The 18,919-nt window shown below is 67.3% G+C and overlaps 1 protein-coding gene across 2 annotated transcripts in view; it reads left to right on the top strand.

The window, feature by feature from the left end:
- The first annotated feature begins 370 nt into the window (after positions 1-370).
- The window catches only part of SEMA3F (semaphorin 3F), a 28,299-nt gene continuing 9,750 nt past the window's right edge, over positions 371-18,919 (top strand). For both annotated transcript variants that reach the window (XM_045856798.1, XM_045856799.1), the window contains exons 1-5: positions 371-898; positions 4,863-5,022; positions 18,045-18,205; positions 18,319-18,381; positions 18,478-18,597. In XM_045856798.1, the coding sequence (XP_045712754.1) occupies positions 4,911-5,022; positions 18,045-18,205; positions 18,319-18,381; positions 18,478-18,597 (456 nt within the window). In that variant the 5' untranslated portion in view covers positions 371-898; positions 4,863-4,910. The remainder of the gene's footprint in view (positions 899-4,862; positions 5,023-18,044; positions 18,206-18,318; positions 18,382-18,477; positions 18,598-18,919) is intronic.

The raw sequence follows: 18,919 nt of genomic DNA, 5'->3' as shown, positions 1-18,919 counted from the left end.
AGGTGAGCGCCGGCTCGTTGCTCCCTGGCGCGCTTGCCCTTCCCGCCAGGGAGTTGAGTGCCGGGTAAACACCAGACGCCCGAGCTCCGTGTATCCACCGAGAGACAAAGCCAGGGCGGGGCGGGGGCGCCGCCCGCGAAGCCAGGGCGGGGGCGCGGGGTGCAGATTAACCTCCCCTGGCGCGGGCTGCCCCACCGCTCGGGAGACCGCAGCCTCGCCAGCGGACAGGTGGAGCGGGGGCGGGGTGGCGGCCGGGAGGGTCCCGCCCCGGGGGTGGGGCCGGGCGGGGCGGGGCCGCGCTATGCAAATGTCGCCCACGGTGGCCAATTAGGGGCGCTCCCCGCGCGGCTAGGAGCACCCCGTCCCGGCTGCGGCCGCGAGACCAGAGCTGGCGAGCTAGCGAGCGGCCGCGGTCCGGCCAGCCCCGAGTGCAGCGAAGGGCCAGGGCTTGCGGCGAGGAGCGGCGCATCCCCGCGCGGCCGCCGGGCCCCAGCGCAGCAACCAGGCAGGCACAGCGCCATCGGGCCGAGCTGAGCGCAGCGCCCCGAAGCCGAGCGCGCCGTTGCCCGCGCCCCGAGTCCCGCGCCGGGGAATGCGCCCTCGGCGCGCCGGCCAGGGGGCGCCCGCAGCCCACCCGGGGGGAGGCGGCCCCGAGCGCCCCTGAGCCTTCCCATGGCCCGGGCTGGGGCCCGGGGCCTCAGCCGCTGACGCGCTTGAAGCCCTCGGAACCCGTTAAGCCGGGGCCGCGGCGCTGACCCGTGTTCAGGCACAGCGGCGAGAGGGCGCGGGCAGGGCCATGGCCCCGGGGGGCCGCTAGCCCGGGCCGGCCCAACCGGGAGCGGCTCTGCCGCCGCCGCCGCCGCCGCCCGGGAGCCCAGGCCCCGCCGCCGCGGAAGAGGTGAGTGCAGCGGGGAGCGGGAGGGAGCGGGCAGGAGGCCGGGCCACCCTCCGATCCCTCTGGGACCCGCGGCACTGCAACTCTGCGGAAGTGTCCGAGGCTCGGGCATCGGAGGGTCAGGGGGCTTGCCACAGACACAGGGGCGACCGAACTGGAGTGGGCGCCGTACCTGTTCGGTCTGCCGGACCCTTGGCGTTGGGGAGACCTGGAGGTGTGTGGATGATGTGGCCTGCGGAGTCGCCAGTGTGCAAAGCAACTTTTTCCCATAAGGTTCTAGGTGGGTGGGTGGTGGGTGCTCCCTTGCTCCCGCCCCCCACTCCCACGTTCCTGGAGCGGGAATCCGAGTGCCCCTTCTCCCGGCTCAGCTCTCTTCCACTAACGCCTGGGGCAGCGCAGCTCCCCGGTAGGTGCACCCGGCCTGCCTCAGTGTCCCCATCTCACGATCTTCTGCTCAGAGGAAGCACTGCACTGGCTGCCCCCACGTGGAGGGTCTCCCAGATCCGCAGGGCAGGAGGGCCGCCAGCCCCAAGGTTTTTCTCCCAGCACTGTGCCAGCCCCCCCGGCCCCCAGGTGCCAGCTTGGGTTTGCTTTTCTGAAGGGGGTCTTGCTCCATGAGGGACCCAGTCATACGTGGGGTTCAGGTGAGCTGGGAGAGCCTGCCGCCCGTGTGGGCAGGCTGGGGGCGCAGTGGTGAAGTGAGCAGGGGACACCACCAGGAGCTGGATGGGTTCTCCTAGAGCAGGTGGGACCGGAAAGTGTTAAGGTGGCCCAGGAGCGAGGCAGAGATGGCAGGAGGGGTCACCTGGCTGGATAAATCACTTCTCATTCTTGAGATAACTGTCTTGAGAGAACAGCAGCCTGGAACACCTGGGGGAGGGGCGGGCTCAGGGCACTGCCCTGTCTGCCCTGGAGCGGGGCCAGGCCGGCGGCTCCTTTCCCCCTGAACTCACCCGGATTCTCTCCTAGAATATGGGAACTGCGCCCGGGGTGGGGGGGCGGGGGGGTGAGAGGCGCACCACAGCCCAGGGGGTTAGGTGGGGCTGGAGCCTTTTCCCAGGCTGCAACAGGAGTGTGTCCGGACCGGTGGGGTGGGTGCCCGGGGGGCCGAGGGCGCTGGGCACAGCTACCTTTGCTGCTGCCTCTCAGTCCTGAAGCAGCCAGGTCCGGAAGTGCGGCTGTGGGGACAGAAGGCCAGCAGCCCAGGCTCGGCCTCCCACTGCTCTGCTGGGCATACCTTGAGGGGGAGGATGGGGCCAAACCCAGGTGACCTTGACTGGGAACCCCCACACCACCACCATGAAAGGAGGGGTTTCGGCCCCAGCTCTGCTGGGCTGGCTCTGCTTCCTGGTCCGTGGGGTGTTGGGGGAGGGGGGAGCCAAGGAACCAGGAGGCCGAGTGTCCAGGAGCTGGGCAGGGGGTGGGATGCTGTGAATAATCTCTTACCCATGTTCCCCCACAGCCCCTGCTCCTACCTCCCTTCCAGCCTGGCAGTCCTCAGCTCCGAGAAGCCTACCTCCCTCCCCCGAGGCAGGAGGCAGGCTGTCCACCCCCACCCCCACCCTCAGCCCTGGGGGTCTGGAGCCGACCAGGCGATTCTGCCGCCCGGCCCCCTGCCCCGAGCCCAGGTGCCTCCAGGCCCCTTGCATCCACCGCCCCTTCCCTGCACCCCTTGCCAGCCCCAGCCCCTCGGTTCTTTGTTCGAGCGTCTCTCCTCCGTCCCTCCCTCTCTCCTCCCTCTCTCCTCCTCCCTCCCGCCTGCCTCCCTCCCTCGCTCCCTCCCACCAGCCTTCTCTCCTTCCTTCCTTCTCTGCTCTCCTCCTGGTGGGCTCCCAGGTGGCGGTGCCTGTCCCTTCTCTGTCCGCCCACCTGGGCTAGGTGACTGGGGGCCTCTCTGGCGCTGGGGCTTCGTGGAATGCATCCAGGGGTCGGCAGAGGGGAGGTGACTGCAGAAATGTCTTCCCCAAATCTCCTCCTGTCCTCCTCCTCTCCTTCCTCCCCCCACCTCCATAGTTCCCAGGCTGCCACAGAGGGGGCTTAGACTTGGGCCTCAGGCCCCAGCAGATTTGGGAGTCCCTCATTCACCCCTTTAAAGGGCCAGAGCACTGTGGGGTTCCCTGTTGGGGGCCAGTAGGGCAAAGTCTTCCATCTTCCTGGACACCTTGGGGGACTCCAACACTGTCCTGGTGCCCCTGACCTTGTCACCATGAAAATGGATGCAGGACAAATGGGGTCGTGGGGAGGAGGGGAGGTGAACCAGCCTGAGGCCCTTGGTGGGAGCACAGCTCTCTGAGGGACGCTCTCGGCATCCTGACCCCCCCAAGCCAGGACAGTGTCTCCCAGCTTCCTTGAGCCCCACCCCACTAGCAGGTCAAGTTCTTGAGCAAAGGCATGCTTGTGCAGACATGTGTGGGCACGCAGCGAGGATGCGCGTGTGTGTTTACCCACAACTGTAAGTGGGGGCCCCCGGGCGCACCCGGAGGATGATGTGGGTGCACAGCCCTTTCCCTGCCCCCCCCCCATCAGAGCCTGCCATTGGCGTGGGGCTCCAGCAGGCAGGGGGCGGGGCCGGTTCCGAGGGAGCATCTGCCTGGGGGACTCTGAAGAAACTGGAGGGGTGTGTCAGGCACTCTGTGGGAGAGGCTGTTCCCGCCCAGGGCGCCACCTGGGTTACAGGCCTGGGGCCTGGGGCCTGAGGCTGCAGTTCCCACCCGAGGAACCACAACCACCAGGGGTTTGCCTTGCCCGGAGAGGCACAGGCTGGGGGGTGGGGGTCAAGGCAGGGCACCGGGGTCGGTCTTGTGGGGCCTGCTGGTCCGATGTGGCACCTGGGCCCAGCCTCAGCATGTGTCAGCCCACGCAGGGGACAGACAGGCCGCAGGACGCCTCCCCCCACCCACCCCAGGGTCCTGAAACTGACCTGGGGTCCTCCCCCCCGATGGGAGAAGGGGATAGACGGGGCAGATCTGGAGGATGGGGCTCGCGCCGCCATCCTTGGTGCCCGCACCCCCAGTGCATCTGGGTGCGGGGGGGTTGGGAGTTGGCGCTGGCTGGGTTTTGCCGGGAGGGAGCAATATGTTCCGACAACTGGTGCTGGGCTGCGTTTACCCAACAGCGAGCCCGCCCGGGGAGACAATATTGGGAAAACAGAGCATTGAGGCTTGGGGGTGGGGGAGCTCCGCGGTGGGGGGGGAGACGGGGGCCTGCCGAGGTGAGCCAGCCGTCCCAGCTCCCCTTCTGCACCCGCTCCAGGCAGAACCGGAACTGCGCCTGACAGGAAGTCCTTCCGTAGGTCTGACCTGGATCCCTCCTGCTGTGATCTCGGGAAAAGGAGGCTGCTGTTCTCTGCCTCTCCCTTTCTGGCTGCCGTGTCTCTCCCCGTGTAGGCTGTCTGCCCGTGTCTCCCTCATCCTCCACTCTCTCCCACATGCCCCACCCCACCCCAGGTCCCGATTTCCCTGTACTGGGAGGAGAGGTTTCGCCGGAGCAGGCAGGGCCGGACCCACCTCCTTCCCCCAGCCCGGGGAGGTGGGAGAGGGACGGGCAGCGCTGGTGGTTGGGGGTGGGTACCGGGAAGAGAGCCTGTGGGGTGCAGAGGGCTGCAAGATGGCCTGCCCAGCTGGGCCCTGGGAATGGCACGCAGGGTGCTGGGGGCCGGAGGTTTCAGGGTTGAGTCTCCCGTGGCCCCTGTGAGCGCTGCTGGCCCCAGGCTGCACCTGGTTGCCTGATCTTCAGGCCTGCTGGTCACACCTCCCCAGACAAAAGCAGAGACAAGAAAGTACACGAGGTTTGCACACTGGGGCATTCACAGCTCCAGGCTGAGGGTGTGAACGAGGAGACACCCATAACCCCACTTGTTCAGATTGGGAAATCGGGGTACCTGGGGCAGAATCCCATAAGGGAAATGTGGGCAGGGCTGGACTCCCCTACCTGCCTCACGCATTCCAATCTCGATCCCCCCTCCCAGGTGTCCAGACAGCCGAGCTTGCTTCCCGGGTCCTCGGCCCCTCCCACAATGCCTGTCGCTGGTCTCCTCCTCTGGGCTTCCCTAGTGATTGGGGCCTGGCCAGCCACCCCCTTCCAGGACCACCTCCCGGCCACGCCTCGGGTCCGGCTCTCCTTCAAAGGTAAGAGACCGCCTCGCTGCCCCGCAGCCTCGTCCTCCGCGCACAGCGCCTGGTCCGTGCTCGGGAGAGCGGAGTGGCCAGGGCAGACGAGGACAAAACGTGGAGCCACATGTGCCTCCCTGGGCGTGTGTGTGGTGGGGACGGGGAGGTGGTGACCTGCTGGGAAAGGCTGGAGACGGGGCCACTTAGACATTTTGAAGAAGGTTCTTGAGTCAGTCCCTTCTAGAGTCAGTCAAGACGCGAGGTCTCCGGGAGGCGGCCTCGGGCGCGCAGGGCGGCTCCCGTCGGGAAGCTGCAGTTGCCGCGCCTCCCCAACTGGTGCGTGCGTGCGTGCGTGTGTGCGTGCGGTCCTGCCCGGGGCAGTCCCTGGGGTGGAGGGCCGCACCATCCTGCAGACACGGAGGCTTCGGGCTTCAGGGCTTCGGGAAGCTGGAGGAGCGGGGCCTGCTCTGTAGGGGCGGGGCCTGCTCTGTAGGGGCGGGGCCTGCTCTGTAGGGGCGGGGCCTGCGCTGTAGGGGCGTGGCTGCTTGGGGAGCCTTCCCGTAGGTCTCGTTGTGGGAGGGGTTCCCGGGAGGGGGGACGCTGTGGGCTGTGCCTGGAGGGAAGGCCTCCTGGTGGGTTCTGGGAAGGCGTGTCTGCTTTGGAAGAGCGTGGAAGGTTCCAGTGCTGGGCTGGGGGGTCTGCAGAAAGGCCTCCCGAAGCTCCAGCCCCTTGGCACCTGAGTCACTGGGCCGGTGACGGCCAGCGGCACACACATCCAGCCGCACAGGAGACTCCTCACTAGCCCCTCCCCCGAAGGTCCCTGGGGCCAGGAGAGTCTGCACTTGGTCTGGGGGACCTGGGGGTCACTCCTGGAGTCTCAGCCTTGGCCCTCCTCTGGCCCAAGGTCACTTTGTCCAGCCGCCTGCCCTGGGTGGGGTGACTCAACCCTGGCTGGCCAGATTTCCGGGCACACATATTGGGGTGAAAGGCTGGGCCGACCTCCTTCCTTCCTCAGTCTTGGCTGAGGCCCAGCCCTCACCTCACCGTGTCCCCGTGTCCCCTGGCAGAGTCCCTCCCTTGACCTCGTCCTGCCCCTGCCGCTTGGTGGGGACAGGCGGGCATGGCTCTCTGGGGGGGGCTGGAAGGAGTCCTCGCAGGCCTGAGAAGTGGGCTGAAGCGTGGAGTGGCTTGGTTTGTGGAAGCGGCCCCCTCTCCCAGGCCTGGACGACGAGATGTCTATTCTGCTGACCCCCCTTCCCTGGTGGAATTCCTCAGAGCAGATTGGTGATCTCGAAAGGGCCTGGTTCCCCCTTCCCAGCCCCGCCCGCGTGCAGGCAGCGGGGTTAGAGCATCCCGCAGGGAGCGAGGGTGGCTTGCTCTCCACACCCCAGGGACCCTGCAGCCCAGACACCCGCTCTGGGTGTCTCTCTGTCTTCACCCTGGGGACCCGCGAGAGGCAGCAGGCGGGATGAGATGTAGGGGGGTCCTCTGTAAGCTCCTTTGAAACCTCCTCGGACCCCCAGGGGGCAAAGGGGCAAAGGCTTTGGCCCCAGGGTTCCAGAGAGAGAAACCGAGGCTCGGGCAAGGGCAAGGCCAAGGTCAGGCAGGAGGCAGGAGCAAGGCCAGAAATAGAACCCTGGCGTCCTGGCCTTGTCGACGCCTGACGCCCACGTCAGTCAGGTCGATTCCCTCTCAATTAGCTCCGAAGCCAACACCTGCGGTGACTAAAAGCCCGGCTCCTGGCAGCCCGGCCCCTGGCAGCCAGCCGAGGGTGGCGCTGGAGGCACTGGCAGCCTGGGTGGGGCCGCGGGGCGCCCGGGGCCACCCCATCCCAGGGCCTCGGTGCCTCTGTGCACGTAGGTGTCCCTGCCCCGATGGTCCTTCCTTTTCCCCCCTTGACCTTGTGTCCTAGTTTTATGGTTCACGTCACTGAGCTTAGCCGAGATTTGTGCGCCTACTGTGCGCCAGGCCCTGTCATGTCCCTGGAGTGGGCCTCGGTGGGCCTCAGTGAGGGGAAGGTCCTCACCGAGTGTTTGTGGAGTGAGAACAGAGACCAGCACCTGTGGAAACTGGGGTCCCCCAGCTGGGCCAGGGGCTGAGGGGGGAGCACTTCCCCTCCTGGGTGCCACACGTACACAAGGCAGGCGCAGAGAGGGGTGCTCTCAGAAGCACTGGCGGTTGCTCTGGCTCCGTGCCTCAGTTTCTCCATCTGTGCCTTGGATGGGCATAGCGGCTGGCACACTGGGCCTCAGGGGCTCAGCCAAGGCTCCTTCCCTCCCCTGCCAGCCTCCTGCCGCACTGGGGAGGCGCTGGCTCGAGGGGCCAGCCTGCCCGGGGCAGATAAAGGAACAAAGGCAGGGACCGGGCCAGACCTGGGCTTGTCGCCTGCCTGGCAGCCTGGGCGCCCCAGCCAAGCCTGCCACTGAGAGAGCGTAAGGGGGCAAGGACCCAGGGCTCGGTCAGAATTAGGGGCTCCTGTGGCCCACCTCCTGAGCTCCCATCAGCAGCACAGCCAAGGTCAAGCAGAAGTGAAGGGTCAAGGTCGCCAGGAGCAGGCAAGGTGCCCTTGAGAGTTCATGGGGCTTGGGACGAGAGAGCCTGGAGAGCAGGACCCCTTCCCTCCACCCCTCCTTGCCTGGGCCTGGAGTCCCCTTCACCCCAGAGTCACTGACCAGGTCTGGGAGAAGGCGCCCCCCCACCCAGAGAGGGCTCACTTTGGCTGCAGCAGGGAGGCTCCAGGGCCCTGCCAGGTCCTTTGTTCGGCTTGGGGAATGTTTACTTTTTGCCAGGAAGCCACCCCACAATACAACGCCGCCGCCTGGGCCGGCTCCGGCCAGGATTTGGGGCCGTGATGTGTTTGGTGAGGGAAAGAGGTCTTGTGAGGACATGCGAGGTGGCTGGGCTGCAGGGGAAACTGAGGCGGGGTGGGGAGGGGCAGCAGAAGGTCATCTCGCCCAAGGAAGCCGGGAAAGATGCCAGTAACAGAGATGACTAACTGTAGGTGCCCGTGACGATAACCAGCCGTCTCCCCAAGGCCTGCGGGGCCCCCCTGGGTTTCCTGTGGGGCAGGAGAGCCACAGGCTTCCCAGGCGGCTCCGGTGCAGGAGAGGGACCAGGATGGGGCCGGGCTCTGCCTGGTGTCTGAGGCCATGCCGGGACTGAGAGTGGAGCGGGGGGGGGGTGCAGGCCCAGCCCTGCCCGTGAGCCGGGGACGAGGTGCCAGCGTCCTGCGGGGCCAGCTCTAGGGACCCCAGCCTCGTTTCCCAAAGAAAGGGCTGGGTCGCACTGGGCGGCTTCTCGTGCCCCGAGGAAGCTGTTTCCCTTCAGGAAGGGAAACCAGGCCCCAGAGGTTCTGGAGAAGCAATGGGCGGGGCCCCTGAGCCTGGGGAGGGGGTGCGGCTAGTGGCCCAGGTGGCCCAGAATTGTGCCACCACTGACGTCGTTTTCAGATGGCATCAGAGAGCCAGAGCCTCCCGGTTTCCTTGTTAGGAGATGTTGAGACTGGAGGTTAGGAGGGGTCACCGTGGGCGGGGATTATGCAAGCCTTGATGGCACATTGCCACGCCCCCAGGCCTGATACAAGGGGTGGGGGTGGTGCTGGGGAGTGAGGGGGCCCACCCTTACCTGCAGGTGTGCCCGGGTCAGCCAGATAGGCGTGGGACTTCAGGTTGCAGGGGTGGCACCAGGGAGCTGGGCAGGGGGTCAGGTGCCTTGGACACTTATAGTAGGATTTGGAGCGAGCAAACCAGGATGGGTGGGTGTTTCAGGATGAGGCAGAAAAGAGGGAGGAAGGAAGACCCAACTCATGAACTTGAGCCCAGATCCCTGCATTTGGGACCAGTGTTCCTGGAAATGGGAGCTGCCTCCCTCCTGGGAGGGAACTTGGAAGTGGCTATTCCGGAGAGTTGGGAGGTCCTGGGGGCTGGCTCCTGGCCTCTCGCCAGCGTCAGCCTGGGAGGGAGTGGGGCAGGTCCTTGTGCTCGCAGAGAACCTGCCCGAGGCCCTGCCTGAGTCAGCAGGGCCGGGGGCTGGGCCTTCGGCTGTGGCCCTTGCCAGGCCCAGCCGGGCTTCGGGCCGGACGGCCGCCGGCTGGGCCCCAGCATCCCCAGCCTTGCCTCTGGCTCCCTGGTACAACACCCGCCCCTCCCTCCCTGGCCCCAGCTTCCCTTGGCACCGAGCGGGGAGCTGGTGCATGCTCAAGGAGTAAATCATGTTCCTTGGCAGCCCCCACTGCTTTGTAATCGTAAAGAATTTAAAGAGAAACCGCCAAGATAAAAATCTCATCCCAGCTCATAAAAGCATCTCTTACCCTGTGGCTTTGGAGGCAGCAGCCTCCGCGTGGGCTCCGGACTGTCTGCACCTGTGTGTGTGCACCCCAGCCTGGTGGCCCCTCCAGAGGTGGCTCGGGCCCAGCGGGTGTCCCAGAGCCGTGGGTACCTGGCATCTGACTCCTGGGAGACATCCAGCTCTCCCCACTCCCACCCTCACCCCCACCCCCACCCCCAGGGCGGCGAGCGGGCACTGCAGCTTGGCGGAATGCGGAGGTACTGGTGGTGGGGGCTGAGAGGGCTGGCCCTGAGGACAGACTGACCCCATTCCACCCTGGTCAGCTGGGTGACCTCGGACAAGCGCCCTAGCCTCTCTCAGCCCAGGCCTCTCAGGCTGTCCTGCTTGCCTCCCAGCCGTGAGTGGGCCCCGAACAGCGAAGTCCCTCGGAGTCCCTGCTTCCTCATCTGTAAAACGGCACCAACCTCATTGTGTTGTTGGGAGGGTGGACTTTGTGAGTAGGGTTGCAGCCCTCACGACGGGAGTCTCAGGAACAAGGAGCCCCACGGAGGGTGGCCAGCAGGTGAGGGCTGGTCCCAGAGGGTGCCCAAGGAGTCCCACGCTGCCCCCCCTCCTCTGAACTTCTAATCTCTGGTGAGGACTGCAGGAGGGGCTCCGCACCCTGTGGGTGGAGTCGGGTTGGGAGGAGAAGAGTAGCTCCCGTGGGCATCCCAGCAGGCTTCCTGGTGGAGGAAGCCGCATCTCGAGTAAGGGAAGGGAGGTTGGGGAGGAGCAGGGGCAGAGGCAGGCGTGCACCGCAGCGCCGTGGGAAGGGCGCAGTGCTGGCCGGAGCCTGGTTGCACGTGGTGCCAGGACGGCGTCTGCACGTTCTCCTTGTGATTTTTAAGCTCTTTTTAATCCCAGCAGAGGTGACACGTCCATATCGTGGGGACAATCTGACACCAGAGATGCAGCTGGGGAGGGGATGCCTCGGAGGGGCCCCCCAGGGAGGAGATCCCCCGTCCTGCTGGGGCCCACGCCGGTGGCAGTGGCCCTCCCTGGGCACTGTCCTGCCTCCAGCAGCTTGTGCCGGGGTGACCGGGCCTGGGCCGCTCTCCTGGGCATCCTCACAGCTGGGCCCGGAGTTTGTTAGCCCTCCCGGCGCTGGCCTGGGAATCTGGGCTCCGCCTCAAAGGGCCCTTGGCACTCCGGAGAAGCAGAGAAGATTCCTGCCGCATTTTTCTTAGAAATAGCAAGAGTGCCTTTGCCAGAGGCCGAGGTGCCAGAATGCTTCAGTCTGAATCCCAAGCCCGGCTCACGTGGGCGCCTGAGCTTGGCGGGTCTGCTGCCCACCCCGCCCCCCATCCTGCCAAGGCAGCTGAGCAGCTGCCGGGAGGGGACAGTGGTCCCCTGGGCCGCAGACCCTGACCACTGGCCCTGACCTAGCAGAAAATGGGCCTGGGTGGCAGCTGTGGAGGACCCAGGGGGCCAGCCTGTGGGGGCGGGCAGCCCCAGCGAGCTGACTCTGGGGCGTTCGTTCGCACCGGGGCAGCCCTGCGAGAACGGGCTGCCTGCCGCACCTCCGCAGGCGGGGGCAGCCCCGGGGCTGCTGGCCCCTCTGGGACCGGGAAGCCTTCTGAGCGTGCGGCCTCGGCTCCACACCCCTCCCCCCACTCTCCTTCCTTCCTTCCCCCGACTGACTCCCCCCTCGCCTGCACCCCCTCCACCCCATCACCACCCTGACCCGTCCTCGTCCTCGGCTTCCGACCCGGACATGCTCTTTCCTCCTGCCCAGGGCTCGGTGCCGATGCCCTCGCTTGTATGAGCCGGTCCCACTCTGTCCCTGGCAGAACAGCAGCTAGAGGTGGGGGCCTCGTGGGCTCCCCATCGCCAAGGCCCAGTGGGCGGCACTCCGGGGGGCCTCTGCCCAGGGCTGCCACACTGTCACTTTGTCCTGCACCTTCCTGTCCCAGTGTAGCCCTTCCTTGGAGGGCTCCCCCCACCCGCCGCCTCACGGCCCCCCCACGGCTGACCCCTGGGCACACATCTGTCTGTGCGGTGCCTCGTCCTCCCCACCCACGTGTTGGGCAGGGGGCTCAGACTGCCTGGGACATCCTGGGAGTCTCTGGGGGGGTGACGCCGAGGGGCTGCGGGGACCCCGGGAGTCCGGGGAGGGCAGCAGAGGTGGGGCCGAGCTGCAGCCCGTCCGGCCTGTCTGTCTGGTTGATTTATCGGAGTAAATGAGCCGTGGAGCGTTTGTTGTCTTTTGCAGTCGCGGGAGGAGGAGGTGGCTGAGGAAGGAGTGAGGAGTTTCCGGGCCAGGTCTGGAATGTGGGAGGAGGGGCAGGTCCCCGGGCCGTGGAGCTGGAGGCACTGGCGGTCGTGTCACCGTCCCCACCTGAAAAATGGGCCAGGGCAGCCCTCCCCCTCACCACCAATCCCTCTCCCCCCACCCCCTGCACACTTTTCAGGGTACATTTCTGTGCGAGCCGCTCGCCTGGCCCCGCCCACGTCCTCCCACTGCCTGTGCAGGGCCTCGCTGCCCGGCCCGGCCCGGCCAGCGCCCTCCACTGCCCCGCGCCTCTGCCAAGCGGGGCTGGAGCTCTGAATGCAGTGGGGTTGGTGAGCACCCAGAGGTCTTATCACAGTCAGCCGTGTGCCCTCCTCCTAGGGTCCGTGTGGGACCTGTGGGACCTTGGAAAGACCAGGCCTGCGGGACGGGCGGGTGGGCAGTGGCCAGCAGAGGCGCCCAGGCTGGAGAGCCCCGACCTGCGGGGACAGAGCGGCTGAGAGTCACTAACGTCCTGCAGGGGAGAAGGGGAGAACCTCCACTTGGTTGCAGCTGGCCTGTGTGCCAGGCAGTGACCCTGCTGCCCCTTGCCTCCCAGCTTTTCTTGTGCCCCCGGCCTGTCCTCTCCTGGGCGGAGCAGGTGGGCGCTGGGGCGGAACGGGCGTGGGAACAGCATGCCTCAGCCCCAGGGAGCCCCCCACCCCCACCCCCAGCCCCAGCCCCAGCCCAGCCCCAGCCCAGCCCAGCCCCAGCCCAGCCCCAGCCCCACCCCCAGCCCCAGCCCCAGCCCCAGCCCAGCCCCAGCCCAGCCCCAGCTCCCCAAACGGGAGAGCAGCCTGCAGTGGAGCTCCAGCCCAGCTGGGCGGCTCCTCCGCGCAGGCTCCCGTCCAGCCTGGTGTTTACTGAACAGCCGGGATGTTTACAGTAGCCCTCGAGATGGGCCCCTCATTCCCGAGGGTTTCCCATCTTTAGGGTTCCACCGGGGGCTCTCCTGGCTCACTGCTGTCCCGCACCCCTGGGACCGGCCTGTCAGGGGTGCAGGGGCTGCACCTGTCCCCACCCTCGCCGGGGCCGGGCCGGTGTTGGGGCGCTTGCCCCTCCGCCCTCCGCCCTCCACTCTGGCCTCCGGTCCCTCTTCCCTGGAGGAGTGAGTGGTCCCAGGAAGTGGCAGCTCTAGGTGGTGAAATACGGTAACCGGGTCCCTAGTTCAGACATTTAAATTAAATTCAATCAGAGCAGTTATTGAATATAAACACACCGAGTCATTTACATGTTAATTATGTTGAATGGACTAGAGGCCATAATTAGTTGCTAATTGGGTGAGAGCGGCTGTAATTGGTTTTGTTGGCACCGACCTGGCTCACCTGCCTGGGGGGAGGGGGCAAGTGTCAGCGGCTCCCGGGGAGGCTTCTGGGTCTCCGGCCTGGAGAGCCGGGCTCGGGGACGGGACTGCAGGGGACGGGTACTAGGGAGGAGGCAGCTCATATCCGCAGCAAAACTCTGGATCTGGTTTCTAGGGGTTTCCATCAAGAACATCCTGGGGGGTGGGGGGCGCTGGCAGAGCCAGCCCCTGGATCATCAGTGACAGCCTGTCCCCCCAGCCCCATGTGGCACCTGGACCCGAATAATGGGAAATGCCCAAGAGAGGGTCCGTCCGTGGGGACACAGGGCGGGTCCCCACCGCCAGCACACCCCCGCTGACGCCGGTGCCCTGGGTGGCCCGGGCCGGTGCTGGAGTCTTGTTGGCACTGGGGCGCGTGAGCTGGGCACACCGAGCAGGGCGAAGGTGTACGGGATGTCTTGGGGGCTGTCCTGCCCCCAGCCCAGCCTGGCCGGGGTTCCCCTGGCGGCAGGGCTGTGGCCAGGCCTGAGGCCTTCCGGCCGCCGCTCATTAAAATAGGATTAGGCGGGGAGCCAGGGGGCCAGCCCAGCCCCTGGGCCTTCCCTGGGGCCCCTCCCCTCACAGCTTTGGGGGAGTGAGAAAGGGGCTGGGGGCCACCCTTCCCTAGGGCCCACGGGGGTGCCCAGCGGGGTCCCTCCAGACTCTGTCACTCATGCTGTTGCCACTGCTGCTGTCTCCTTGTCCTCCTCAGTTTCCCTCAGAAGGACAGGAGGACGAGGGGCTGACGGAGACCCTGGCCAGCACCCCCACCCCTGACCCCCAACCTCCTTTCTTTCCAGCGCAGGGATTAGGGCCGCACCAGCCCACACGAGGTCAGAGGTCGGGGCTGGGCCGCAGGGACCTGTCTATCAGCCCCCAGCGCCCAAGCGCAGCCCGGGGAAGCGCGGCTGTCAGTCAAGGCCCGCCGCTTTGTGGGGCTGTAACCAAGGGGGCGGGCGCCCACCTCTGCTCCAGGAGCCCCTTTCTGGGGCGGGCCTGCTGCCCTGGAGACGGGCAGCAGGGGTTGGGGCCCCCCACTTGGGGTCTGCAGGGCCAGGGCTGCGGACACGCCTCCCCAGGCTGCCCTCGCCCGCCCACCACCTCGGTGTCCAGAGAGGAGGGGACAGAGACCCCCCCCCCGCACGAAGCCCCCACACGCTGAGGATGTTCCTACGCCTGGCCCTCTGCCAGGCTGTCCTGTGCCGGGACCTTGAGCGTCTAGTGGCCACGGGGGCGGGCGGGCTCGAGCCCGGGACCGGCTGCGGAAACGAGGTGTCTGATGCCAGAAAAGGCTCTTCCTTCCCAGATGACCGGGGGGGGGGGGGGGGAGCCTTCCCGGATGCTGCCCCACCCAACCTGTGCCCCGGGTGGGTGAGGGGTGGGGCCGCCGGGCGCCCTTCCCAGGATGCTTCCCCAGGCACATCGCCCTCCGTCCCCAAGGTCAAAGCTTATCCAGACTTGGGTCCCAACACCCACTGGACCCTCGAGTGCGCCCAGCCTCTCCCTCGGTAGTGCCCCGTGGGGGAGGGGTGACACCCCCGCTGCCAGGACTGGGCCTGGCCAAGTGGGGCAGAGGTGGGGTCGGGCCTCGGGATATGACCAGGCTGGGGCCCACGTCAGCCACGCCCACGCCCGTGCCCCCCGCCCCCAGATCCTTGGCCGAGTCCTTGCTTCTCAGAGGGGCCGGGGCTCAGTGGGAGCCTTAGCCCTCAGAGAAGGACTCCAGGGCTCCTGCCGCGTCCCGGGCTTCTTGTTGGAAGAAAGACCTCCAGTCCCTTGGCCCTGTGGCAGGGGACAGGAGGCCGCTTTTCCTCCTCACCCCGTGCGACCTTCAGTGGGCACGACCCTGCCCTGCACTGGGGCCGGAGGGCGGCCATGGGCCCCTCGTCCAAACCCTTTCCCACAGTCTGGGCAACACTCCAGCCGTGGGCGGTGGGGCTGCGGCCCTGTGTCCAGTTCACCCTGGGACCCTGAGGACCTCCACCCCCTCCCCCTCCCCCTTCCTTTCCCCGCCGGTAGCCTGGCTTTGGATGGATACTTGGGGTCTTGCCGTGCTCCCGCGGGTGGGGGTTGGGGAGGAGACAGGTTGGAGTCAGGGCAGGGCTGGGGCTGAGTCACAGGAAGCTCCTTCCTGCCCGCTGCCCTCTCCACTTCCCAGCCCGGCACTCGGAAAGGAGGAGGCAGGGACGCAGCTGAGGGTAGGTGGCCTCCACGAGATGGTGACTTCTGGGAGGCCCGCATCCATGACGAAGGAACTTCCTCTCCCCGCCTGACGGCCCATAAAGGTTGGGCGTGGGGAGGACCCAAAGACGCCCGGTGGTAGCGTCCTCCCTGCCGCCAGATGCCCTTGAATGTCAGCACTGGGAGATCCCAAGGGACAGTCTACGGAGGGGTGTGAGGCAGTGCTCCCTGGGGGCCTCTGGAAGCCCCCACAGACGCCCGCGTCACACCCAGACTCCCAGCCCTCTGTCCCACCCGTCCCCACACCCACCACGGGTTCTCACGGGGCGCCCCGCCCCCGCCCGTTTCCTCAGTCACCGTAACGTCATGTCCTGCAGCAACAGAGCCATTGACGCCATATCCCGTGGCCACTGGGAGGGAAACCGAGGGTCCTGAGTCATGTGCCCTGTCGATGGGAGGAAGGTCGCCCTCTGGCCCTGGCCGTCCCCGTGGGCAGTGCTCCCCCCCACCCCGCACAGGACTGGCTTTGCCCAGGCCAGCCCTCCTTCCGTCCAGAGGGCTGTGGGCCCAGGTGGGAAGCCCACCTGCCGTGCGCTCCGGCAGGCCACCTCCCTTCCTTGCGCTCGGACGCCTGGTCTGTAAACCGGATGTCGTGGACGCCAGGCTCCACGCACACAGCACAGGTGCCTGACGACTGAGTGAGGGAATCCCTCTCCCACCACCACCCGAGGGCAGGGGTGCGGGGGCCCGTCCCCCGCTCCTGGTGTACGTCTCCGTCGCCTCACCTGCGGGATGAGCGGCCTGTCCCCTGCCTCCCCTACAGACGCCTGCAGCCCGGAGTGCTGGGGCTTTGAGCCCCCAGGAGGGGACTTGGCCTTGGGGCTCGGGCTTGCAGAGTCACAGCCTGTCGGAGAGGCAGGGGTGGGGGGCAGATAGGGACCATGGCTGGTGCCGCCCCTGGGGCTGAGTGTCAGGGGCTGCCCCCACGCCCCGTGCCTGTGCCTGAGGGTGCCACTCGAGTCGTGCCTCCCTCCCCTCCAGTGTCCCCCAAATGCCCCTGTCCCAGCAGGACGGGTGAGGGCACCACCGAGCCGTGCCCCCGGCCAGGGTATAAATAACCCCTGGCGGGCCGGCCCCGCCTGGGGGGGCTCCGCTGGCAGCCCCACTTCCTCTCTGGCCACTTCCTGGCCCTGGGGGTGGGGGAGTGTTTACTTTCCTGTTGTCGCTATGGCCGGGTGGCCAGGCAGGGGACTCCGGGTGGCCCAACAACAGGTGCAGGACAGGTGCCCAGCGGCCCTGCCCCGGACTTCAGAGGCGCCGCCGGACAGGCGGGCCAGGCAGGGATCGGCCCTTTGATCCTTCGGCGTCCCCGCGTCCCGGAGGTCGGCCAAGGTCATCACCTGTATTCTCTCGTCGCCACGCAGTCAGGGCTGGAGAGGGCGAGGCCTTCGCCGGCCCTCCGGCCCTCAGGCGCGGGCTCGGGTCCGCTGTGGGAGCCCCCTGGCCGCCAGCCCACCCACCGCACACGCCCGGCCCGGCACCTCCATCCGGGAGCTGTGTCCAGAGCCGGGCGAGGGCCTGGCGCCCCCCGCTCCGCTCCAGGTTGGCCTGCACGCATAGCAGGGGTCGGGGGCAGCCAGGCCACCCCAGTGCAGCCGCCTGAACAAGGGCCACCTTGACTGATGGGATGGGGCCACCCGCTGGTCCCACCTCAGGCAGCCCCGGGGGGCCTTGGGTCCCAACCGTTCTCCCTCTCCAGGCCTCCCCCTGGATTGTCCCATCTGTACAATAATGGGTTACCGCCTGTGGGGTGGGGAACCGGCTGTGAGATGGGGAACCGGCTGTGGGGTGGGGAACCGGCTGTGGGGTGGGGAACCGGCTGTGGGGTGGGGAACCGGCTGTGGGGTGGGGAACCGGCTGTGGGACAGGAATCGAGTCGAGGAGATGGATCGGGCGCCGTCCTGGGGGAATGCCTTGTCTAGTTCAGGACACGTGTGTCCGCGTGCGGACACGCGTGTGCTCTTCTGCGTGCTGCCATCTCCAGTCTCCCGTGCCAGCGAATATTCATCACCCTCATCGCAATCTTCCCTCTCCACTGAGCTAAAAATAGTGAGGCGTGGGTGCAGGAGGGGCTTGCCAGGGAACCCCTTGGCGTTCCCCCTCCCGGAGGAAGGTCTCCAGGTCTCCTGGAGTCCTGTGTCTGTCACTGGCCTGCCAGATGCTGAGGTCCCTCCTGCCCTCCATCCCCAGGGAGGAGGACTCTCCCCGGCACACGGGAGGTGGGAGGGCCCAGCTGCAGACTCCTGGCCCCAAGTGGCCCGAGAGCCCCACCCTCAGCAGCCTGGTGGGGCCCGGGGAGAGCCCACTCCACGAGGCAGCGTGGCTGCAGCAGGGCTTGCTGGCGTCCTGGCTGACCTGCTCAGACAAGGTGGGGACCTTGCTGTGTGCTGGCGTCACCCTCTGCCTGGGGGCGAGGACAGGGCCCCCTGGCTCTGTGCCAGCGTCTGCGGGCTGTCCTGGAGGCACCTCCCCCCACCTCCCACTCACGAACCCTTTTAGGCCCCGTGGGAGGCTGGCCCTGCCCTGAGCGAGCGGGGGAGCGCCAGCCCCCGCCAGAGCACGGACTCTTTGATGCGGTCACACTGCCTGGCTCCTGCCCACTGTCCTCTCTTTGGGAGCCAGAGACTGCCGGGGGTTGCTGCGGAATCAGGACTCGAGCTTTGGGTGTGGCCCCTCCCGGGCCTGCCCACCTGTCCCAGTTTCTCTTCCCAGCAAACCAGGGGCGAGACAGGGAGCTAAGTAATCCCTGGGGAGGAGGCTGGGGGTTAAGGTAACCGAGTGTGAGGGGACCTCCTCTGCCAAAGGGGGTGTGACTGGACGGCCTCCAAGGGTCCCAACTGCCGCCCTGCCCTCCGTCCCCAGAGCTCAAGGCCACGGGCACCGCCCACTTCTTCAACTTCCTGCTCAACACCACCGACTACCGCATCCTGCTCAAGGACGAGGACCACGACCGCATGTACGTGGGCAGCAAGGACTACGTGCTGTCCCTGGACCTGCACGACATCAACCGCGAGCCGCTCATTGTAAGGGCCCGCCCAGGTGGGGGGCGGGGCGCTGGGAGCCACACGGCCACGGGGCTGGGGGCCGGTCCCGCGGGCTGCGCACCCTGACGCCCGTCTGTCTCCGCCTCCGGCAGATCCACTGGGCGGCCTCCCCGCAGCGCATTGAGGAGTGCGTGCTCTCAGGCAAGGATGGCAACGTGAGTGCGGCGGGCCCAGAGGTGGGACGGGGAGGGGCGGGCAGCTGGCTCCAGGGAGGCATCTGGGCACCTCCCCGGCTTTCCCTCTGGCCCCAGGGTGAGTGCGGGAACTTCGTCAGGCTCATCCAGCCCTGGAACCGAACGCACCTGTACGTGTGTGGGACCGGCGCCTACAACCCCATGTGCGCCTATGTCAACCGTGGCCGCCGCGCCCAGGTAAGCCCCGCCCACCCCGGCCCTGGGCTGCCCGCCCGCCCCAGAGGCTGCATTCCAGGGTTCTGATGGGAGGCTGGGCCTGAACCCCCGCCCTGCCACTTCCCAGGCCTGTGACCTTGGGTGAGTGACTTCTTTCACCTCCCAGAGCCTCAGTTTCCTCCCCTGAAGACGGGGCTAATAGTCGCCTTTCTCACAGGTCGGGGTGAGGAGGAGGCAGTGAGCTAACATTCCCAAAGCTCCTAGCGTCGTGCCGGCGCGTAGTAAGCACTCCCTCCGGCAGTCCTCTGGGCCACGCCTGTGGACCGTGCCCTGCAGCCAGGCC

This window comes from Phyllostomus hastatus, unplaced genomic scaffold (assembly GCF_019186645.2).
Source record: "Phyllostomus hastatus isolate PE091 unplaced genomic scaffold, TTU_PhHast_1.1 phas_scaffold_129, whole genome shotgun sequence".
Taxonomy (NCBI): domain Eukaryota; kingdom Metazoa; phylum Chordata; class Mammalia; order Chiroptera; family Phyllostomidae; genus Phyllostomus; species Phyllostomus hastatus.
Note: the sequence above shows the minus strand (reverse complement) of the source record. Positions and strands in the feature narration are given on the sequence as shown.